This window comes from Oryctolagus cuniculus, chromosome 6 (genome assembly GCF_964237555.1).
Source record: "Oryctolagus cuniculus chromosome 6, mOryCun1.1, whole genome shotgun sequence".
In the NCBI taxonomy this organism is placed as follows: Eukaryota; Metazoa; Chordata; class Mammalia; order Lagomorpha; family Leporidae; genus Oryctolagus; species Oryctolagus cuniculus.
The window spans coordinates 31671024-31696792 of record NC_091437.1 but is presented as its reverse complement, the minus strand read 5'-3'; the positions used below and the strand labels follow the sequence as shown (position 1 = coordinate 31696792).

The window sequence follows — 25769 nt, the reverse complement described above, 5'->3', positions numbered from 1 at the left end:
TCACGGCACCATTATGTCGCTCCCCGTCTTCGTGGAGGAACGACACAGGACCCTGCGCTGTTCTTTCGTCTGCTCGGCCCTCCCCGGGTTTGCTGCTGGTTCTTCCCGGGTTGGCTACTATCCCTTCCACCTCCGTGGAAGGGCAGTTCCCCCTGCCACATTCCCCACTTCCGCAGGGGAGCGGCACACCGCCGGCCGGCTCTCTCGGGGGCTGCACAGGTGTTCCTTCAGATGTTCCCCTTAGATGTTCCTGGTGCATGCCGTCTCTCTCCTCCTTTATAGTCCTCCTCCGCCAATCCTAACTCGGCTGCCCACACGCCGAGTACGCTGCTCTCCAATCAGGAGCAAGTCCTACAGTTTATTGGCTGAACTGGAGGCAGCTGTGTAGAAGCCTCTTTCTTCTCTCCCAGCGCCATATTGTGGGAGAGCAGATGCATAGAATAAGTCTTAATTCCAGTAACAGTATAGTCCGAATTGCTCCCCACAAAACCCTATAGGTGGTATTCACGGATAGCGATTTAAACTAATACCGCCGTGGCTCTTCTAACCCACAGAGTTAAGAATATATGCCATGACTCTGTCACTAGATTAAAACCTAGTTGGAAACGTAAGACACAGATAAGCAATGATAATATCACTATGAAATAATAATTTTAAATAACAAAGCATCTGTATATTAACTTGCCAATCAATCTATTTCTTCCAGTAGAATTTGGTTGTTGAAGAAGAGGAACTTGGTTCACCCTGAATCCCAAGTACTTAAAACATACCAAGTAAAGAGAAGGTACTCAAAAAATATTTGTCACCTAAATTAACAAAGAGGAAAACTCAGCAGGCATATAGTTAAAGAAAATAAATTTATGAGGATGGGCCCAGAAAAGTGTACCTCAAATCATACAATTGGATCTCACAGAGAGTTAGATAAGCATCAAGCAACAGTGATGCAAATTTGGCTAACACTAAATTAGTGATGAAAAAAGAAGGCAGGCATTGATAAGAATGTTCTGTGGTTGCTAGGTGCCTACAAATGTCTCCACCATCTGGGATGAAGTACAGTACCTTAACATGTCATATACCATTTCCCTTCACCATCTGCTGGGTTCTTTGTCACTCTCTGCCCTTACAGTTCAACACAGGGATTCAGAGAACAAGCCAAACTTAACATGAGCTCAATGCTTGGCACTGATAATCCTTCTTCCTACAATGCTTTTTCTTGTTTTGTCTGCCTGACAAACTCCTTTTTATTCTATGCAACATTGCTTAAGGATTGCCACAACAGATGCTGCAGCATTCCACATCAGAGTGCCATTCAAGTCCCAGCTACTATGCTTTTGATCCAGCTTCCTGCTAATACAGCCTAGGAAGCAATAGATGATAGATCAAGTGTGTGGACCCCTATCTCCCACGTGGAGACACACATGGAGCACTGTGCTCCCAGCCGCAGCATGATCCAGCCTGGCTGTGATGGTCATTTGAGAACTGAATGTGCAGGTGGAATATCTCTCTCTCTCTCTCTCTCTCTCTCTCTCTCTTCCTCTTTCTTTCTCTCTCTCTCTTAAGTAGATAAAAATAAATAAAAATTATTGTTTAAAAAAGGAATTGTCTTGGGCCGGCACTGCAGCTCACTAGGCTAATCCTCTGCCTGCGGCGCCGGCCCCCTGGGTTCTAGTCCCGGTCGGGGCACCAGATTCTATCCCTGTTGCCCCTCTTCCAGGCCAGCCCTCTGCTATGGCCAGGGAAGGCAGTGGAGGATGGCCCAAGTGCTTGGGCTCTGTACCTGCATGGGAGACCAGGAGGAAGCACCTGGCTCCTGGCTTTGGATCGGTGCAGTGCACCAACCATAGCAGCCATTTCGGGGGTGAACCAATTCTTTCTCTCTGTCTCTCTCTCTCTCTGTCTAACTCTGCCTATTCAAAAAAAAAAAAAAAGAATTGTCACGTCAGGAAAGACATCCCTGAATATTCTATAATGATTAAATACTTTCTCAAGACTAAACTTTCAAATATTATTTCTAGAGTTTCCTGAATTTTTTCTTCTGTTTTCTTTCCAATACCAGTTTTATTTCCATATTATAAAGTATTCTATATATTCATATATAATATCTCCCTGAATTCATGCATAAATGTCTAGCTATATAAATCAAACCAAAATTTGTACCTTACAAAACTGGAATTCCAATATCAGAAAAGAAAAAAGTAATAGCATGCCTAATAATACCTTCTTTTTAATATGATATCTTTAAAATATAGGTCCCACATTTTATTTATTTTCAAACTGAGGTTTTTTTCTCCTTCATAATTGAAAACTCCCTGAACTGACTTAAATCTAACAATATCCACTTAAGTTTCCATTTTTATCTCAGTTGTATTAAATTTATGAGATACATACATATCACAAATATCAGCATTTTTGTTTTCTATTCTCTACTCATTTTTTCAACTTTTATTTAGTAAATATTTTATTTAGTAAATTTCTGAAGTACAACTTTTGGATTATAGCAGCTTCCCCCCCATAACCTCCCTCCCACCCACAACCATCCCATCTCCCACTCCCTCCCCCATCCCATTCTTCATCAAGATTCATTTTCAATTATCTTTATATACAGAAGATAAACTTAGTATATTCTAAGTAAAGATTTCAACAGACTGCACAAACACAGACACACAAAGTATAAAGTACTGTTTGAGTAGTAGTTTTACTGTTAATTCACATAGTACAACACATTTAGGACAGAGATCCTACATGGGGAGTAGGTACACAGTGACTCCCGTTGTTGATTTAACAATTGACACTCTTATTTATGACGTCAGTAATCACATGAGACTCTTGTCATGAGCTGCCAAGGCTATGGAAGCCTCTTGAGTTCACCAACTCCGATCTTATTTAGACAAGTCCATAGTCAAAGTGGAAGTTCTCTTCTCCCTTCAGAGAAAGGTACCTCCTTCTTTGATGGCCTGTTCTTTCCACTGGGATCTCACTCACAGAGATCTTTCATTTAGGTCATTTTTTTACCACAGTGTCTTGGCTTTCCATGCCTGGGAAACTCTGATGGGCTTTTTAGCCAGATCCGAATGCCTTAAGGGCTGATTCTGAGGCAGAGTGCTGTTTAGGGCATTTGCCAGTCTATGAGTTTGTTGTGTATCCTGCTTCCCATGTTGGATCGTTCTCTCCTTTTTAATTCTATCAGTTAGTATTAGCAGATACTAGTCTTGTTTATGTGATCCCTTTGACACTTAATCCTATCCTTATGATCAATTATGAACTGAAACTGATCACTTTGACTAGTACGATGGCATTGGTACATGCCACCTTGATGGGATTGAATTGGAACCCCCTGGCACGTTTCTAGCTCTACCATTAAGGGTAAGTTCGAGTGAGCATGTGCCAAACTATACATCTCCTCCCTCTCTTATTCCCACTCTTATATTTAACAGGGATCACTTTTCAGTTAAATTTAAACACCTAAGAATAATTGTGTGTTAATTACAGAGTTCAACCAATGGTATTAAAGTAGAACAAAAAAATACTGAAAGGAATAAAATAGTAAGTTGTTCCTCAACAGTCAGGCCAAGGGCTGATCAAGTCATTTTTATGAAATGATAAGGGCATGATACATTAAAATAGTCAAATAATTAAATACATCTATACTGATAAAAACTATGATGAAGCTGAAAGCGAACTCTCAATTGCAGTTCCACACATTTCATCCTTATCGCCCTAGAACATGAAAGAATATAGTGCACTACTGTTCAGTAGTTGCCTAATAAGTCTACATTGGCAAATGACAGATTTGTTAGGCAAATGACACGAAACATGGAAAATCCCTCAGCTCCTTTTAATCAACAATGGCACACTGAGCAAAGTGGGCAAGATGAGTCCCACAGCCACATGCAAGTCCCAGTAGTACTGCTTCCTAGTTTGAAAAACTTGCACTGATTTACCAACACTTAGTCTCACATTTTCTCTCTAAAATTAAGATAAGAGTCATTATGAAGGTAAAATAATTCTTGGGACTTTCAATAGCCCCATGGATGATCTCTGAGTGCTTCTAATCCCCCTCTTGCAGAAATTATATCCTCCTTTAGTCATTCATGTTCATGGTCACATCTTGGATAGCATTACTATTAATCAATTAATTCTCCATTTGTCCAAGTTTGAACAGATATCATCTTCTCCCACGTTTTTGGCTCATTTTCTTCAGTCTCAGATTCCAAAAGCCCTTTTCCCCATAGAGAACTTCAATGTCCCTCAACTCCTTCATGGCCTCCCTGAATTTATCACCAGATCAAATTCATTGCTCAATCACTGTGACACATCTCTTGCATACACACCTGACTCTTAAACATTAGTAGTGGAAAACCTTATGATTAGGACCAAATATAGGCTCACTCCCACCTGCACCCAAGCAGCTGCAAATGGCTGGAGAAAACAGGAGAGCACTCTGGGTCAGCTCATTTTACCTGATGGTCAGTTGCTTCAAATGAGTCCTCTGTGCTGCCAGTCAATAATGCATTTCCCTAGTTCATTCACTCTCCCACAGACCTGTCTTTTATCTTCATATACATATTTTCTGTACATGTGTGTATGTATATGTATATAATTACCATATGTATTATACCTGCTACATTCAATTCTATATTCATTCATCCCACTACTGTGGATCAACAAACAAGTTTCATAACAAAGAGTAAACTATGAGCTCAACCTCATTCCTTCTTACATATTCAAGGATGTCATTCCAGTTATCTCTTCCCTCTCCTGCACTGTTTTTCTCTGACCACTGGATCCTTCCTATGGATATAAAAACATATTGTTTTTTCTATCACCTTAGAAAAACTCTCTTTTGCACGTTCTCACTTTCTTTACCACCACCTCATGTCTATATTTCACTTTCTAACAAAAATTCTTTAAAATTATGCCTACACTCATTTTTCTCATTTACTCTACTCTCCATTTATATTTATATATATATAAATATATTTATATATATATATATATATAAAAAAAATCATAGTAAGGCATTTGCCTTCACCAGCTCACAAAAATTGTTTTCAAAGTCCTCAGTGACCTTTCTTTTTTTAAAGATTTATTTTATTTATTTGAAAGACAGAGAGAGAAAGAGAGAGAGAGGTCTTCCATCCGCTGGCCCACTCCCCAAAATGGCCGCAATGGCCACAGCTGAGTTCCTCTGAAGCCAGGAACCATGAGTCTCCTCTGGGTCCCCAACGTGGGTGCAGGGACAGAAGCACTTGAGCCATCCTCTCTACTGCTTTCGCAAGGCATAGCAGAGAGCTGGATTGGAAGTGAGCAGCTGGGACTTGAACCAGTGCAGGCTGGGGCTTTAACCCCCTATGCCACAGCGCCAGCCCCTCAGTGAACTTGATATTGGTATATCCAATGGGCATTACTCTGAATCCTCAAAGAACTTACTCTTTCAGCAGGATAGGACTCACTCTCTCCTACTTAAAGCATGCTGTTTTCATTTGGCTTCTAAGAAACCATATTTTTCTGGTTCTCTTCCTATTTCACTGGCTCCTACTTTTAAGTTTCATTTGCAGGTTCTTTCCCAACTCCAAATGTTAACACATGAGGGTTCAGGCTTCAGTCGCTGAACCTGCCATCTTTTCTCCAGCATTCCTCCAAACACTGACTACTTTTTTGGATTTAAATACTTTCTTCATACAGTTGATTCTCAAATTGATATCTTAACTCTGAACATCACCCTTCTATCATAAACTCATACATCCAACTTCCTACTTGAAACATCTCCATGAATGTCTAAGAAGCACCTCCAACTTAAAACATCTAGAATTTGAGCTCTGACTCTACCACTCCTCTATAACTCTTTCAAATAAATAAATAAATCTTAAAAAAACAAAGTACTTATAAAGGACTATAAGTTCTCTTCCTTCTATTACATGCTCCAGCTACACAACCACCCTATGCTGTTTCTCCATTAGACTTACCTTGGGGACTTGTAATATACCTTTCCCTCTGCCTATCAGATGCCACAGAGTTGGAAACTTGACCCTCTGTATGCCTTTACTTAAATTTAATCACTTCAACGAAAACCTCCCTGGTTCCCATGGAAAATGACAACCCACACCCCAAACCCATACTGACTCATTCTCCACAGTGATTATCTCCACATCCATATGACATAACCTATATCCCACTTATTTATTTTGTAATTATACATTTCCCACTTCACACACATCCTAGAATATAAGCTCCTTGAAGACAGAAAATTATGTTTGTCTTACACCATGCTGAATCCTCAGTGCCTACAGCATTTCTTGGCATATATTAATTATTCAATAAAATTTGTTGAATTAATGAATAATGCAGAAAACTCTTGTCACAAAGCCTAGCAAAGAAAAATAAAACTACCCTCATAAATGTAGCTATTATTACTTAATCAGACAGGTGCAGATTTTTTTTTTCAAATTTAGAATCTTCCAGATTCAGGCTCATAGTGGACAATCTAAGAAACAATATTACTCATTTTATTTAATAAGCTATTATAGTTCTATGTTACAGTGATTGTTCTAAATGCTTTAAAAATACCAGCTCATCGGTAGAACAATCTGTATGCTACCGACTATCCAATGCTACTTCGCAATTGAAAGCCATTATACTCTTTGGAGTCAAACTGACTTGACCAGAGCATGCATGCTGACTTCATCGCTTGCTAGCTTAAACTTGAGTAAGGGTCTTTGAGGTCTCAGCTTTCTCCTACGTAAAATGGAGAAAATAAGCACTAATTCATCATGTTTCTAAGGATTCTAAAGACAGAACATTCTAACACCTACAAAACACTTATCACAGTGCCTGCTGGGTGATTTGCTCTCAATCACTGACATCTACATCTATGTTTTAGGAGTTAAAAGGCGATAAATAAAAACCATAACAAATGAGGAAAAACAAGAGTCTATACTTCCTTGTCTCTAGATTCTATGCTGTTTATCAAGATGCAGAAGGAAAACGTGTTGAGAGGATCAACTGGTTTGAAACAATCAAATTGTTCTTCTTAGTTTTTGATTGCAACTTTCCTACTGTAATGATTAAACTTCTAAAGTAATGGAATACTGTTCTTAACATAAAATATACCACAATTACATTTCTAAATAACTCTCCCAAATGCAAAAAAGGGCAGGATACTAAAAGAGAAACTTGTTTTCAAGATACTTTGTGATTCATGATAACAGTTTCAAGTTAGCCACAGGTTCAAGCTTAAAAATGTCCTCTTCTCTGGGGGCCAATAATGCCTTTTGAGCCACCTGGATTAATTTTGGTTAAAAATACTTGACCCAACTCTGTCTTGCTACTGACTCTAGAATTGTAAACTGCTAACTTGCCTTTCTATTTTTAAAGACATATATATATATATATACACACATATATATATTATTTACTTTTGCTTAGTTATTTGATAGAGTGGAGGAAGACAAGGATACATTGGCCCTATTGCATTTCAAATGTTGACATCTCTTTTGTGTTATGAAGCCTTATGTCTTTTTGTGTCTGTGGTACCTAGGCAATCAAATTCTTAAAAATAATGCTGCGTAGGTGTTTCTGGGAGAAGAGACTGCATCCCACAAGTTCTGTGTGGGTAACTGAGGACAGATTTGCAGATTTCAGCCCAATCTGGTTTAGTTTTTTTTTAAAGTTGTATTATGGGAAAACCATATTTATAAGACTTGAAATTTGAAAGGGAAAGAGAAAGAAAAATCATCCACGTTGAGCACTCCCTACCATCCGCACACCCTGCTGGAGTTTTTATGTGGGCTTCTCATTTAAACTGGTGAGGTGGTTCCTTCAAATAGCTGCCTTGGCAGTTTGAAGAAGACAGCATGGCCATCTGGTATTTCTGTGCTATGGCAAGACAGTTAAGAATGCCAGCACTAGGGTCAGGGAACTGAGGTCTGAGTTCTTTTTACACCAGCTGCTAGCCCATGTGAGAGTCACGGGATCTGCAAGTAGACAGGGTTACTTCTAACTGCAGCCTTGGTCTCCATCACTCCATCCTTACCCCATCCTCATAGCGACCAATGAACTTTTCTCACATCTACAGCCAGATGGGTGATACTAGGTATTTTTCTGTACAGAATCCTGGACAAGTTAATCCCCTCTGAGTCTCAGTTTCTAGTTGTACAGGTTTTGTGAGAGTTAAATGGAAAACACTTTACATGAAACATGATATGCAGTTCAATGAAGGATACCTATGATTACTGTCAACATTTCAGAATTTAAATATATCCTGAAACCCTCAAATATCTATATTTTTATTTCTATCTGAAGCCAAAAAGGACTGTAGTAGCGAGTCAAAATAGCAATTATTTGATTACACTACATCTGGTTGTTTTAAAGGAAAAATCATTTTCCCATAAAAAGAAGCAAATTACCAAGGCAAATCACAGACTATAAAAAAAATGGAAAATACAGCTATGATAAAAAGAAATTTCTCATGCTGTTTTTATACAAAAGAACATGATTGGTATAAGGGATTATTCCCAAACAACTCCAAAATATATTATTTTTTGTTTATAATTAATTATTCATGTAAGGGCGGAAAGTACAATTTTAACCAGAGACTTTTATGACAGTTACATAAGTTATTTGGAAGGAAAGATACTTTATTTAATAAGAATAACATACCCCTCTTGGACTTTATTCACAATATACAACACAATTCCAAACTACAAGTGTATAAAATCAGTTGTGGAAGCTATTTTTCACACCCCCTTTTCAATACAAATAATTCCCATCGCTTGTGTTATTACAAAAAATGTAAAATGGATAATTAAGGTATATTTCTCTGAAATACACCAAAAATAGAAGTAAAACTGCTTTAAGTTTGGTCTTTAGTTTTTCTAAAATTGCCTTCATTTACATTTTTGCCAAGAAGTAAATGTAAGTCAAGTTAAAAAAAACAACCACACAGCTAAGAACCTGACCACAAATATGCCAAAAGCCAATTTTTAAAAGATGGAAAGTTACCATTTGTTAAGAATGTTGGGGACAAATTTTTTCTAATAGCTACAGAGAGCCCTAGCTTCTCTGAAATTACGCTCAAGGACTACCAAGAGAAAAGCCAAAGAGATTGGAGAAGGAAAAATATCTTACCCTTCCTAATTTTCACTTCAATCAAAACAGTGCCACTTTAAAGATTTTTTTTATTTTGACTTTTATAAAGATTTCATCTAAATTCTGGCTACTCAAAGACAGGAAACTGAGTTATGAAATCGTACATCACCCCCACTCCCTCGAAGACACTCTGATTTTACAAATCAGGTTGGTACATGCGTAGCATTAAAGATAAACTTGAATCATCCATTCAGCATTATAGTTTGTTAGGCTTATGTAAGGGATTTGTTTTTATTCATCTGGTCAGCATCTGTATATCATAAGTGTATGATTATTACACAAACAGAAGAAACCAAAATATACCCAATATATCTCTTTGCATGCTACTCAATATTGCATCACAATAGCGTTGATGCTAGAGTCCTATTAAATAAAACCTGTTTGCCTATTTGGACCATTGATAGGTGAATACTTTGGCAATTCTCACTCTTCTCGGTTGTACCTATCCATTCTTAAGACATTCTCTAGATGCTCACTCAAGCGAGGATAAAAATCTGCCTGCATAATAGTCATCTAATCAAGCAACACAGTCACTTGACATAGATCATATTATTTGCTATTCACTCTATGGACCTATGAGGCAATTACACAGGTCCACTACTGCTAACCCACAGTTAAAGTACCTGAGATTTGGAGAGCTGAAACAGTTTATGAAAGTACCTTTCCCAGTCCCATCCATATCTTATCCTCTGTCTCAAGGTGTGTTGCCCTTTTCCTTTTTCTCTCATTTGTTTCTACTTTACTAGCCAGATTTACACACACACACACACACACACACACACACGGAGATCATGGAAAATGCACATTATCTTTTTTTTTTTCTTAAGGGGTTGGAGAGAGAACACTCCCGTCTACTTGCTCCTATGTGGATGGCAGGGATCCAACCACTTGAGTCATATCTTTGACACCTCCCAAGGTACACATCAGCAGGCAAATGGAGTCAGGAGTGGTACCAGGATTCAAATGCAGACACTTGGGTATGGGATGCAGGCACCCCAACTGGCAGGTTACCTGTAGGCCAAATGCCCACCTCTTCACATTATCTTTAAATTCTGTTTTCCACAAAGTTTTTGAAACCCCCGTGTGTGTGTGTGTGTGTGGCCATCATCATAAGTTGTCATAAGTTGCCTTCACAATGACAGAAAAATCTCATATTTTAATTCTACATGAGAAGTTCAGGAAAACAGAAAAAGAATCTAACTAATCTACTGTGCCCCAGGTACTGTACTAGCTACTGAGGATACAATAGAACAGAGAGAGAGAGAGAGAGAGAGAGAAGACAAAGAAAGAATAAGCAAGTAATTACATAGGTGAAGAGAGCTAGGGCAGAAATGAACAAGGCACTGTCTAGGAAGTGGCTGGGATGGTAAAAGAAGGGCTTTGAATGGGAAATCCATCATAGCTAGACACTGAAGGATGAGAAGGATTCAGAAAAGTGAGATGTGGAAAGAAGGGTGTTGTGGGCAGAGGAAACCCAAGCACAGCGTCCAGAGCTGTCGAAGAAGCCATTCAGGTGTGGGAGCAGGGTAGAGATGGAGGACTACCTTCAGAAGGGGCAGGAGAGGCAAGAACATGGAGGGACCTGCAGGAATGTGCACTATGTGATCTTTTCCTTTCTCTTAGGTCATGAAGTGCATGTGAGAACAGTGGAGACAGGAACCAGAGGGCAGCTTGACATTTTGGGGTGAGCAGCGTCATCTAAGAGTCCGTGCTCTCTTAGCTTCTCCTGCTGGATCCAAAGAACTACAGGAGAGGGCCGGCGCCGCGGCTCACTAGGCTAATCCTCCGCCTTGTGGCGCCAGCACACCTGGTTCTAGTCCCGGTCGGGGCGCCGGATTCTGTCCCGGTTGCCCCTCTTCCAGGCCAGCTCTCTGCTGTGGCCAGGGAGTGCAGTGGAGGATGGCCCAAGTGCTTGGGCCCTGCACCCCATGTGAGACCAGGATAAGCACCTGGTTCCTGCCATCGGATCAGCGCGGTGCGCCAGCCACAGCGCACTGGCTGCGGCGCCATTAGAGGGTGAACCAAGGGCAAAAGGAAGACCTTTCTCTCTGTCTCTCTCTCTCTCACTGTCCACTCTGCCTGTTAAAAAAAAAAAAAAAAAAAAAAAAAAAAAAAAAAAAAAAAAAAAAAAAAAAAAACCTGCAGAAGAGCCTAGAGAAAAACCTGCCAAGTGATGCGACTGAAGCTGCAAAGATGGCTCAATTCACTCAGTCCTCTCAAGTGTGCCGTGAGGGAAGCTGCTTTGTCCCCCTTTCCAGAGCAGTGCCCTGAGCTGTAAGGAAACAGGGGTTTTTTGTTTGTTTTCTTTCTGTTTTTGTTTTTGTAATGAAATGAAGACATGTGCCCAAACATGCCCTGGTAGGAAGTAGTGGAGCTGAGCTTTTCATCCAGAGAGGTCTGATGCCGTTAGTATATTCAGCCATTTTTTTTATTGTCACTCACACAAAGTGCACCGATGCTTTAAAGTCAACAGTAAGGAAAATGTCAATCATTTTACACTTCACATTTTCTCTGGTTAAGTGTAGCGTCGCCACTACCTGGTTACCGCTTCCTCGTTGTGTTTCAATGCCCTTTTTCCAGCCTCCCTCTAACAAGTTCTAGTGTTTCAGGCACAGTAGCTCAACACCAGTTTATGACAATGGACTCTATGCTATATAATGAACTGGAAGACAGGAGCTTTTCAGCTCCACACCTAAAGATAAAGAAACTGAACAGCTAGTTGCCTGGTTGAGTCAGTTTAAACTTTATTATCTCTGATGAAACACTGACTGCACCCACGAAAATGTACAAGAATTGCATGCTCATAAAATTTTTTAGGAATGAAATAAAAATGCAGTGTTATAAGAGTATTTGTTCACTCAATAAATGCTTGTTAAACACTTTCTGCTTGTTCAGCACTGTATTTGGGGCTAGAAATGAATCATGGATAAAACTGACAAGGTAAATCAGTAATTTCTAAATTTAAAATAATAATAATAATGACATGTACCATTCTGAGTATCTTTATAAAAGGAAACTACAGCACAATTGTCAAATTCCTTTAAAATCAATTAACAGTCATCTAGGCATCATTTGGACTTATATACTCTTATAATAAAAAGGTCTGAATGGAAGACAGAGATGAATAGTTTAAAAAAGAATAATATTGATTTTTGATATAGCTAAAGTAATTTACACAGCTATAATTAGGAAAAATCTAATTCAAAGAGAGATGGCACAATTATTAATGATCTTAAAGTAGTTCTAAGCCATCCTAGGATATAACTTTTACAACTTCATTAACCAGCTAGTATCTTAAAGTCAAAAAATACATTCAAAATTTAAGTGGTTTCTTCCCTATAAGTATTATTGTTAAACTGAGCTTAAACGCCTCACACCTCAAGTTCAGTTTAGGAACTCCCTCTCTACTCTGAACTCACACTTCTACCTCATACTGGATTAAAATGTACCACTTACTAATCTCTCCCTAAATTTTAAGTCCATGAAAAGACTGACCAAATGATTCTGTTCACAGGTGAATCCCTGAATGCAATCTCAGGTACATTGTAAGTGTTCATTAAATATTTCCCAAAGTGTACGCATCAATCATTACAGAAGTATCTAGGAACCTAACACACACAAAAGCACACAGCAGAGCAAGTTCACAGGGTGCCTGACATTTTCTCATGTAGCCAGAAGATAGGGAGAAAACTATCAACACAAAACTCCCATCAACATAATCTGCCTATTGTGATAAAAGGATGTCAAAATGTGTTAGAAAAGATATCCTAATCCACTGTTGGTGGGAATGTAACCTGGAAAAACCACTGTGGAAGTCAGTTTGGAGATATCTCAGAAATCTGAATATAATCCTACCATATGATCCAGCCATCCCACTCCTGGCAATTTACCCAAGGGAAGTGCAATCAACAAATAAAAGAGTTACCTGCTTCCCTGTTTATTTCAGCTCATTTCACTATAGCTAAGACATGGAATCAACCTGAATTCTTGTCAACGGAAGACTGGATAAAGCAATTATGGGATATCTATTCTATGGAATACTACACAGTGGTATAAAAAAATGAAATCTGGTCATTTGCAACAAAATGGATGAATCTGGAAAACACCATACTTAGTGAAATAAGCCAGTCCCAAAGTGACAAATACCATATGTTCTCCCTGACCTGTGAGAACTAATAAAGCACCTAAAAGGAAATCTGTAGCAATGAAATTGACACTTCAAGAAACAATGACTTTAACAGTTTTTTTTTCTTAATGGAGAATGGGACTGGGAATGGGAGAGGGAGGAGGAGGTAGGGTGGGAGTAGGGGTGGGAGGGCAGGTATGGTGAGAAGAATCACTATATTCCTAAAGCTGTTCTTATGAAATTTGTACTCATTAAATAAAAGTTCTCTTGGGGAGGGGGAAGATGCATTATAAAACGTGAGTATACTTGATATTCATTTTGTTTTCTGGTCTGTGTGGAAGGGTGAAGATGAAGCAAAGTTTCAAGTGTCTGAAGTTTCAAACCAGTCTAATCTGTGCAGAATGTTAATCACTTCCCCGGCAGATTGTGGAGATGTACTTGACAATCATTAACATGAAGAGTTTGTGAATGAGAATACTGATCCTTTGCATACAGATAAGAGAATCTCTACCCATCATAAATGGGAAGTCCTCTAAAGAGGCACTTTATATCAGACAGGTCCTCATAAGTGTGAATCAACAAGATATTTTCAAATATATTTGAGTGTCCAAAGTAGGCCTAATAGTGTTGACACATTATATTATCAGTCATTCCCTCGCCATGCCACAAGGAATAGCCACATATAAAAGCTAAGTAAAACTGCTCATTTTAAAGGCATAATTCAAACAAATAACAATAACTTTCTAACCATTTGTTTAGAGGAGGGGAAAGCATATTTCACCTACTTCAGAAATTAATGGAAACTAAATTCTAATTTTCATTTGCTTTATGGTGTAAATTTGCAAGTATATACTCATAGAAAAATGTCTTTAACTATCGTAACTGAATGCTTAAGCTCAAAAGAAAATTAGCAATGATGCCTGACCAGTGCTTTGATGTGTTTTGTGTTGTAGGTCAGCACTTGTTCTATTTGGAGTATTCTCAGAACTCCGCAACACCTCCTCAAGTTCAAGAATATTCCCTTGGCTGGCACGGTGGTGTAGCAAGTAAAGCTACTGCCTACAACAGTGGCATTCCCTATGGATGCAGGGTTGTGTCCCAGCTGCTCCACTTCCTATCCAGTTCCCTGCTAATATGCCTGGGAAAGAAGCAGAGGATAGCCTGTGTACTTGGGCCCCTGCAACCATGTGGGAGAACCTAGTGAAGCTCTTGGCTTCAGCCTGGCCCAGCCCTGCTCATTATGGCCATTTGGGAAATAAATCAGCAGATCGATCATTTCTGTTTCTCTCTCTCTTTCTCTCTCTCTTTCTTCTTCTCTCTCCTTCTCTCACCTTCTCTCTATCTTACCCCTCAGTCTCTGTAACTCTGCCTTTTAAATAAATAAATAAATCTCCAAAAGGTAAAAATAATATTCCCTTGGTCTTAATTCAATGCCTCTGCCACATTCTAACACACACATGCCCCCATTTCTTTATCCTAATCACTAGGCTTGCTTCTTGTTTTTTAAGATTCATTTATTTGAAAGGCAGAGTTACAGAGAGAAGAGAGGGACAGAGAGAGATCTTCCATCCACTGGTTCTTCTGGGTCTCCATGTGGGTGCAGGGATCCAAGAATTTGGGCCATCTTCTGCCGCTTTCCCAAGAGCATTAGCAGGGAGCTGGATTGGGAGTGGAATGGCCAGGACTCCAGTCATTGCCCAAATGGAATGCCGGTGCTGCAGACAGCAGCTTACCCCACTACACCACAGCACCAGCTCTGATCACTAGGATTTATCTGCTGCTCCAGGAACCATTTTACAAACAACAGCAACAATGACAACAAAATCCAAAAAGTTACCCTTACCAAAGCTTAGCTCTCCTTTTTTCCTATTTGGTTGTCTAGCAGTGTTAATTAGGTCAGTTCACATTGTCTAAAACACAATATTAAATAGCTGGGAAGTCACTTAAGTTTGCCATCGAATTACATACAGTGTGTTGTGTTCTATTTTCATCAATATAACCAGCTCCTAATCACATTATATCAGATTTACTCAAAATGCAATGTTGCTATAACATGGCCTGGGGAAATTAATATAACTTTTGGCTTCAGAATGAGATTGATGAATAAAAGCTGAAAAGTGTGAATTTTTTCCCATTGGGGCAGCTTTTAAACAGGTCACACATTAACAGCACCACCCCCTACTAGCAATCTTACTTCCTTTTTTGTTCCTTATTTGTTTTTAAGGCCACGATGCACAGCTACTCACAGTGTGAGGCAAAAAGTCTTGTTTTCATTTCTGGAGCTATTTAAATGATTGTATTGTCAGTGATGCACCCTAAAACCATTCTGTCACCAGGAAAAATACTCTCTTGGCTGATACTCATAAAAGGTAATCATAATTCAGCAGTGACTGAATGTATATTTAATTGTATTCTTAATTGTTCCCCCTAAAATGCATTTATTTACATGAGAGGCAAAGCCAGATTTTCCATCCTCTGGTCCACTCCCAAATGCCCACAATAGCCAGGGCAGGGTCAAATCAAGGCCAGAAGCCCAAAACTCCATCCCAATCTAGTATGTGGGTGGCAGGAACCAAATATTTGGGCCATCTTCTGCTGCTTTCCCAGGTACATTAACAAGAAGCTGAATCAGAACTGGGGTAGCAGGGACTAGAACTGGCCCTCCAGTAGGGGATATGTGGTCTCAAGCACCATCTGAGCTTGATGTGCCATAATCCCAGCACATACTATCTTAGGTTCTGAAAATCCACAGGTTGAAAGCCAGGTGTGGGAAAAAACAATCTAATGACTTCCATTATGGAGCAGCCAGGTGGGTGCAGAGTTACCAGAACTGGAAGCCTTTTGAGGGGGTTACTTTTGTTTATTCAGATGTAATAATACTAGACAAACTTTCCTTTTTAAGGCCACTTTGAGATGTGCTTGTTTTGTGTGTCTCAGCACACAGAACAACAGACTGGGCAAAGTAGTCAACAGGACTGTTAGAAGCAGGTAAATTACTGAAAGGCAGCATGTATGTCTCATCCACGCCAGGACTGTCAGAGTTCTTCTTAGGTATTAACACTTGTTTAGCACTGGCTGGGTGCTAGGTATTGCTGTAAGCAAATGCCATACATACCAACTCTTATGACTGTCACAACAGCCCTATGATGGGGGGGGGGGATGGACTACTGCTATCATCTCCATTTTGCACAGGAAGACACTGAAACATGAAAGGAAGCAAAGTTGAGCTCCAAGCTCAAGCCTAGGTTTACAGGGCAAACAGCCTGCTTTTATCTGGGCTCCAAAACCCAGGCTCCTAACTATGATGTCACTTTGACTCTGGCATCGAGGGAGGATGGCTAACACTTTTGGGAAGAGAAGAAGAAGAAAGTGGAATACCGGAGCAAAAAGAAAATTAAGAAGGCAAGTCTCACAGCACATTTTGCATGCAAGTAGAGCTCTTCTCCTTTGGGGGCTATTTTATCAATTTTGCAGCATTTTTCTGAATCCTGAGTCCCTCCTGGGTTTCTCCTTTAAGCCTAGCCCACCCAGCTTCAATTTGCTCCTGCTTGGATAAATCAGCTAAAAGCAGACCCCAGGAGACTTTGCTGCTGGTAAGAGCTTCTTCCACTTCCCTAAAGCTAGAATCTTTGTGCAGGTGCTAAGAGTAGAGCACTTTTCAATGAGAATTCAATTTTTATGTTAAATGCTTAACACTCATTGAAAATTAGGAAATACTATTATTATTATTTAAAACATTAATCACAATATCATTGCTCTAGTTCCTCTACTAAGAGAATGTAACAGTATATTCAAGACAGTGGCATCTATGACCATAACAGAATATTGCAGGAGGCATTTATACTGTTTTTTAAAAACTAAATTATGAAGTACCTACATTTACGCCAGGTACTATACCAGGTATGATGAGCAGAACGGGTGTAGTTTCTATCTTCATAAAGCTTACAGTTAAAGAGACAGGTAAATATGCAAGTGGAACATGTGACTATCTGCACTGTGATACAGGAAAATAATGTCCCATGAAATTCACAGATGAAGAATCCAGTGCAGCTTCAGCACAGTCAAATGAATCCAAAAATATTCAAGTGTAAAATTAGAATAGCCAGAAGGTGAACTTTCAAACCCAAATAATTCCTGCTGTCCATCAACAAGACTCAGCACATATCTTTAAGAGGCTCACTGCACTCCGGATGGTAGCCCAGTCCAACAATGAGAATATCAGTGGATACTAGATAGTTCTTGGACAGCTAAAAGGAAAATTAGGGAGCCCTCGCACTGATTGGTCAAAAGAATCATCATGTATAATACAGGGAATAGTCCCAAAGTGCTATGTAGCCATAGGACAACAATGAAAAATCTAACAATAAAAACATGTCCTTCCTTTGCCTCATAAAATACAGCATGTCAATATACCAATACAAACTAAATATACACTTTCCATTCTGTATGATGATTTCTTGCCAGAAATACTGAAACTGAATCTCATCAAGACTCTAGATCTACCACATTTACAGAAAAACAGTGTTAACAGAAAATATCTTAATGACATCACAGACATGATCGAGATGGCCAGTAACACTCAGAATGCAGGATATTTGATGTGACGAGCAACATAGTTTTTTTTGAAACAAATAAGCTGTGAAAAAAAATAGTGAGAAAGGGAAAGAAACAATAGGAGTCTGGAATTAGAAGAAATACATACATTTTATACTTTGTTGCATTTAAGTTACATGTGATATTTCTATAAGTCATAAAAGGGAGAATAAAGAAATACAGCAACTAAACACAGTGGATGCTCATTTGAATCTTGAGTCAAATAAGCCAATTTTAAGAAAACACTGTAGGAAAATCAGGGAAGTTCAAATACTGACTAGATAACTGTTGACACTGAAGAATTATATTACTTTTGTATGTGATATGGTATTATGTTTTTAAATCACATTGTAAAAGTTAAAATTCAGTATTTGTGTGTTAATGAAATGATTGACAATCCAGGTCAAACAGGAGGGAAAGTAAGTAAGACTAGATAAAACAAAACTGGTCTTGTGTTGGTAACCGTACTTATTGGAGCTGGGCGTTGGTTCTATAGACGTTCATTATACTATCATCTCTACACTTGGATAATTTGAAACTGTTCTGTAATAAAAAAAATTTTTAACTGGTGTGCCAAGAAATGAAATATTTGAGAAAAGCCATAACAGACACCAAAGAAAAGAACAACAGTGTGTTATGATGCAGGAACTGAGCATTCATTTTCAACTTCAGGAAAATTTTTTTAATTATACCTCGGACTAACAGTCTGTCTATGCATAGTTACTGCTTTCTGAGTTTTGTGCTTGTAAGTGGTTTTGTGTTTTTGGCTTTGAGGCATAGCCTGTTATTTCTGTTTCTCATGTCTTTGGTAAGATCCAAACCTCCCTAGGCTGTCAGGAACATTTGGTGTTATCTTTCCAGTCTGACATATGCATTTCAATGTATCAGGACATGTGGGGGTGATCTCAGAGTCACCTCCCCACTTTCTGCATGCACGCCAGTCCTACTGATGCTTCTGCTGCTAGATCCATCCAGTGAGGACAAACACTCGGGAAGAAACGATTTTTATCACCTCCCCTAAGAGACTGGACTCAAGGAAGAGACCTTGGTTGACATGGAAGCAAAAGCAGTATAAAATAAAATTAAAATTAATAAGATATTTGACTAACATGTTTGCATTGCTGTTTTATTGAGCCTAATTCTCAGTGCACAGCACCTTAAAGAAATAAAAAACAATGCATCATTGCTCCTGCACTGTCACCACATAATATCTTCCTCGGTGTAGGTCTAAAGTGACTCCACAATGAAGCTTCATACCTAAATTGTGGTTTCCAAAAATTACCAATTAAGAAACCTTCCAACCTCAAGGTAAAAGCCTGCCTGACTTACAACTAGGAGAAGCACTCTCTTGAACCAGTACCCCTGGGAAAAGTAACACCAGGCCTTGAAAGCATTCTAAGTGTAATGACAGAGCAGAATTTTTCCTGACAAGATTGCATTATGGCTTGGAGGAAAAGAACTGGAGACCAGTAATGACTCCAATAGAATGAAAAGAGCACTTACTCATGAGAGGACAGCAAAAAGCGAAAGAAAATGGAGATGAGTTGGTGACAAACCAAGCCGCAAAAAGCGTACTCTTTGAGCCATGCTGTCCCTGTGTCAATATTGTAGCTCAATGGGTGTGAGACATTTGAGTTATGAATGGTGTCTTTCAAGTAACCAGGAGAAAAAGCTGGAATCATCTTGGGATAGATGCATTTCCACATGTTTTCCTCTAAAAGCTTCAAATGAAGCTTTGGGATTCAAGTTGCCGTAAATTATTCACATCAGCCATAATCATATACAAGTATCTGGTTCCAATACAAGGTCACACAGCTCAATTCTAAGTGGGAAATAATTTTCCAATCTACTTTTCTCCAATACTCTTACTAATCAGTAGCCCTAAAGGCATGTATAAACTATCTATATAATTTAGAGAATTTTGCAGAAGAATCTTAAAATACAGAGCCATTTGTTTTTAAAAATGATGACTTTGTGTTTTTTCTTCTGTAATTCCCATAATTCACAGTGCATATTTTTGGACAAGTGTCCTGTGAATTAAACTCCCTACATATGGGTCATAGTAATACAATTATTTTTTAGAGACAAATGCCTTCAGATCTTCATGCTTTCAGGCTATCAGCTAAAGTAGCTCACTCATGAGGAGGCGTAAGGCAAAGTGCACAATTTTCTTCAACCAAGAACAATCTTCCCATCCTCTGAGGCAATGGAAGATGGTTCTAGAAAGAAAGAGTTCACTTGTTTCCATGCAACTATTCTTGTGTTTCTAAGCAGTTGAACAGCTATTGAATATCTGGCTTCAAATCAGGACTTCTCTTTTCCAAACTACTGAGCTCCCATTTTATTTAGAGGGGAATCAAAGATGGTGTTGTCTGAATTTAATGATATATTACCTTCAGTACAGTCACTGAAATGAGAAAATGTACATTCTCATGGTTTTAAATTAAAACACAGGACACATATCTAAAATACTCTGTAAGGCAACCCAAGGGTAAATGTTTCTTTTCTATGCCACCATATCACTCATATTAAGTTTTCTGGTTGTAGTTAAGTGATTTACAATCCATGGCATCTGACATATCATATTTTGGTATGTGAGTGGTATAGACAAACACATTTCTTACCTCCCTCTTAAACACGTCAGAACCTATTGGCTTTTCAATTGTTTACGGTTCTGTAATAACATATTTCACTTACCATTGCCTCATGTTGACCATCAAACCTAGGTCCACACAAAAATTTAAATGAAGTAAGATTCTAGCACATTAATAATCAATAGTTAGATTTTGATCTCCCATGTTCCCTTTGGAAAACTTAGAACATAGGCAAATGGAAAGAAAACATCTCTCCCTATGACTGTCAACCACCATATGTAATGCATTAATTTTTTGCTGATCTTTTTTTTTTTTTTACTGAATATAGATTTATACCAAGTGGCTTTGCATTATTTCCTGGGTTATTAGAAGAATATGCCCGCTTGGAGTTAATCCTTTCCATCTAAGGAGTATATGTGTATATACTTCTCTCTCCTAAACCCAGGAGGAAGTTGAGTTCCTGTGAGAAAATCGTCTTTGTATATAGGCAACTCCCTGCTTTAGAGCACCTCCCATGGTTTTGGCCCATTAACCCGAGTACAACAGCTTGATGAATTAATGCTTATATAGGCACAGTTGGCAGCTTCTAATTAAATAATTATGGCTAAGCAGCTGCACGGAAGCTGTTATGCACCCTAGAAAGCCAGCTGTCAGTTTTATTGGTCCTAAGACAGAGGAAGAGTTAACACTTAGCTCTGGATATAGGGTTCGAAGGGGAAGTTTATCATCTGCAAGATACATGCTATTGGTATGAAGTTCCTGTGCATTATGTGCTAGCCTGTCCCTGGAGACGTGGAGAGCAAACTGCTTATTGGCAGCTTCTCAGCGATCCAAAAGAGGAGGAAGCAATTACAGGATGAGGAGAGCAGAGCCTTTCCAGAGCAATCTAAAGAGGACACAGTGTTAGACAGATGAGCCTTTGATGAACACACAAATGCCACTGAGCTAGCGGCAAACATGTTTCCAACTGCAGGTCTCATGTAAGTGAGCAAGTGATGCGAAATCAACTGTGGTCCTTTCGGGGGTTTGACTGGTATGTTCTTTGTTTGGCAGCAACGTCTTAGGATGCTTTGCTTTCAAAAAGTAGAAACTAGGCAACACAGTAAATATCCCACACCATTTTAACTCCGTTGGAGATGCATTTTCCCAAAAAGTTTGGGGATGATATCTGTTCCCCAGAATCACAGATAACATCAGATTCCTCAACAGAAGGCTAAAAGCCCAGAGTCTTATCTCCACACTAGTGGAAAATTGGCCAGAGGGAAGAAAGCAGTACCTGCTGATTAAGCTCAGGCATAAAGAAAGATACAGCTTATAGATTCAGGCCATAGATAGGGTTATTGGGCCACACAATGTCTGTTATCATGCATCACTATCCTCCTGCACCAATAGCTGACTTCATCTTTTCCCCACAGGCTGTCCTGTCTATCCAACCCGTGTGTCTTCACTGCTAAACACGCAATGTGTGGTAGCCCAGTATAGCACAGTTCTACTTCCCGGGACCTCTTCACCAAGGTCCCTGGCATAATCTCCAAAAGAAAAAAAAAAAAAAAACAAAAAACTACAGCTAGAGGCAGAAGCACAGTCTAAGAAATTCAATCCCATACTTGTATTTATAGAAATTTTCATTTTTGCCCCAAATTCAGATTTTGCTTTAACCAAAAGAATAGAGAAAATGTTAACACTGGAAATATGTGTTCCTCACGGAATTCACCTCACCCAACTCCCAGACCTGCTGGAAATCAGCAGTTAAATCAAGCACTAAACAGCACAGGCTGATTTACTGTTCTCCCTTCAGACATCAATGCTTTAGAGTTTGCAGCTCAAAATAATGCCATTTCATAAAACAAGGCAACTGGCACCATAAGTCTTCATTTAAGCAAAGAAACTGACCTCTATGAACCCCTTACTTAAAAGGCATTCATAAGATAATTGTTTCTTTCTTCCCCACTCTGGTTTCCTTTTACGTCAGTAATTATTTCACCTCAGCTGTCTGAAGGTGTTTGCATGGGATTGACAGTTCTCAAGGATCTACTTCCTTTTGGGTCTCAAATGAAGCTCAGCTTAATTAAATCTGCAGTGCAACTCCAGTCTCAGTACAAAATACTAAAGAATCAAATAGCAGATTTGTAAAGCCCAGAAAAGCCAATTTCAGACCTGGGGGGAGGAAAGGGGCCTTTCTGCAGTCTATACTGCCATCTAGCCAAGACTACACCACTCAGTACAACATCCATTTGTGCTCTGAAAGCCCCTGATGCAGGCAAGCCTTGGAAACAAGCTTAATGGAACCCAAAGTTCATCTAGAAGAAGAGTAAGCAGTGTCTACTGATGTGTCTACCAAACTCTCGTGGACCAACAGCCAAGTTATACAATCGTCAACTTTCTCCTCATAATTTAGAAAAGGGCAATAAAACAAAGCCTACTTGTTTGTTTTCCCTCCACACCAATCTTATCTGCATCCTGTGATTTTGGAGGTCTTTGAATATTCTGTGAGCATTGGAAAAATGGATAAAACATGCCTTAGGTAAGCCATGACAGCTGAATTGTAGCCTCTAATATTCTAGCTCTTACTCAAGAAATAGAACAATCCCCCAGAGTGTTGCTTCGATACTGACAGAGCGTGCAGGCCGTAAACATTTGTGAAGAGACTGATACACATGAAAGAGAAACGGAACCCTGAGCACTTACGGTAGAAGACGTATTCAGTGTAGCTTGACCAGATCTTGTCATCTGTATATTGGTTGACAAAAGATGCTGTCACCGATGAGTTACAGGCCACCATGTGGAATCCACACTCGGACAACATATCAAAAGCCCTTTCCAGATGCTTGAATTTGAGATAAAATCTGGAGGTGTATCTTTCCGGGGCTCGGTCAGGGTCTCTGCTTTCGTTCAAAGTTTCTCCGAAGACTTCCTTTGCCAAGGAAATCCTTCCACAAACCAAAATCCGGGGAACTCTGCGAAACTTGGCATCGGCTTGCCCCTCTCTGCCCAAGGTGCAGGATCCCCTGTAACCCACCGTAATGAAACCCCACTTGCGGTCAGCAGGGAGCAGTGTGGAAGGGGGACAGATTCTCGTGTCGCTCCCTTGGGAGGCATCCTCAAAATCACTGTGGCAGAACTCGTCCGGGCTTTGCTTGATTTCGTCGGGGGTCAGCAGTTTGACCAAGTCTGGGAGCTGGAAGTACTCAGCCTCCCGTTTCAGTCTTCCTCTTTCTGGAAAGTGATCAGGCAGGACCACCTGCCTGTCCCTGAGATAGTCCAGGATATAACGGAACAAGAATCCATCTCTGTCAATGAAAAACCTTCCCTTGGAGTCCTTGGCTAGATCATTAGCGGTGTCTCTCTTTGGGGAAAACATTTTCCACAGGAGGGAATGAGGGATGCTTACCAGTGTGGAATGGCGAGTGAAATAAACTTGACCCCCAACATTCAGCTCTACGACCTCAGGGAAGGAGTTGGGAACTGAGGCCCCTTGCTCCCGGGGATAGTAACGACTACAGTTTCCACTAAGAGCCATTGTCCCTTTCTTCTTCTTCTATTTTGATTTAAAGGTACAGCCCACTGGAGTCACAGCCTTATCCTCTGCCTCAACTTGTAAGGGAGGGAAAAGGATGCTAACTTCTTAAAAGCAATCTCCTCTTCACCCAGATATTTTTCCCAATAAGGCAAAATTTCGAAGCGTCCACAGGTGAATGGATGCTGAAAATGTTGCTTAAGCCCTGGAGGGTGGTAGCTATTACTTCATGGAATGCAATCAACTCATCTGCATCAGATCTTCCATCACGCTCAGTAGGCAAAGCTGGCCAACTCTCCAGTTACTCTGAAGTCCTTCTGAAGGAAGAGAGAATAAATTATTTCCCCAAAGCCAGAATGAGTCAGAAAGAGACTTCTGGGGGGGAGGGGTAGGAGAGGGATGAATAGAAGGAGGGAGAGATATTTTACATAAGCAGTCCTGGAACTGATTTCATCTGTTCTTCAACTAAATTGTAGCTTGTCTCATGCTATTTTGTGTCTGTATGTTTGATCCAGCCCTTAGTCTTAAAAAAACAATTCTATTTGTAATTATGCATTCAAAAGGAATATGCAACTGTCAACTTCTAACAAGGGATCATTCGGTCAACTGGACAAGAAAATCATTAAGTCTTGGCACTTACCTTAGTGAGTGCTGGAGCCCCAGTTCTAGTGAAGAGATAACCATTTGCAAAGCAATCAGAATCCACAGCGACACTGAGTCTGGATCTTGTCAAATCCCAAACAGGTGAAGGACAGAGGTATCAATGAAAAGTGCCAGAGAGACGTGTGCTTAGAAAATAATTATATATATATATTATATAAGTATTTATATAGATCTATATGTATGAATGTATGTACGTGTTCTCAAGTTAAAACAAGTCACAAAAAAAGTTAAACCACGATGAGAGCAGGGTAAGTTGAAGAAGTAAAGCAGAGGAAAATATTCGACCGAAGCTTCTCCAAGAAAAAAAAAAATCCCAAACCTTTAGAAAAGATCCTTAAAAGAGAAGAGAGTTGCAGGAGGCCCCGGGACTTAGAAGCTTTTCAAAAAGCCCAGGGGCAGAAGGACAGAGAGCTGTGCCCCGCTGGGGTCCCAGGCAGCCACCCCACCTGCCCGCAGGGGCAAGCGGACTCCCATGGTCCCGGCCAGGCAGGAGCCGGTGGAGCCTGAGGCGGCCGCAGCGTAGCGATGCCGGCGGGGGCTCGGGGCTTCGGCTTCTCCGCCGGCGGAGCTGGGTGGTTCCACAGTTCCCAGTGCAGTTCGGATGCTGTTGTTTCAGCAGTGCAGGCAAGAAACCATCCAGGGAAATGACTATTACATCATCTTAAAGGAATACGGCTTGGAGAAAGCGGAGGCAGCTCCGAGTCACGTCCTCGGCGGTGACAGGTTGCCAGGACCGCACGGGGACGCGGCGCTTGGTGCGGGGCACGCGACTGCCGGGCGCTGGTCCCGGGCTTGGGGCGGGGACGCCGCGCCGCGCAGCCACTTCGCTCCGGAGTCTGGAGTTTCCAAGGCCCTCTTCCAGTCACTCCCTCCACCACCCCCCAGCAGAGCCCACCACCGCCGTGCTCCGAGGAGCACGAGTGTTTTTTTTTTTTTAATCAACAAACGGTTTTCACATGCCCTGAGTTCCTGCTGAAACGTAAGCGTCCCTTCTAAAGCTTTTTTTTTTAAAGGGGTCACATAAATGACCCTGATGCTCAAGCAGGTTATTTAAAATCCCTGGATTAGACCCTTTTTCTAGTAAATGCCCTTCTTTTTCCTCTCCTCTTCATCCCTTGGCCACCACCAC

The 25769-nt window shown here is 40.1% G+C and overlaps 1 protein-coding gene across 2 annotated transcripts in view; it reads right to left on the bottom strand.

Moving 5' to 3' along the window:
* The window catches only part of KCTD16 (potassium channel tetramerization domain containing 16), a 306144-nt gene extending 280699 nt beyond the window's left edge, over nt 1-25445 (bottom strand). The window contains exons 1-2 of one of the 2 annotated variants that reach the window (XM_008255161.4): nt 24618-25445; nt 23149-24294 (exon numbers count right to left, since the gene is read on the bottom strand). In XM_008255161.4, coding sequence (XP_008253383.1) covers nt 23149-23980 — 832 coding nt within the window. In that variant the 5' untranslated portion in view covers nt 23981-24294; nt 24618-25445. The remainder of the gene's footprint in view (nt 1-23148; nt 24295-24617) is intronic. The other variant, XM_051843457.2, reaches the window with a different exon arrangement.
* Between the last annotated feature and the right edge of the window lie 324 nt (nt 25446-25769).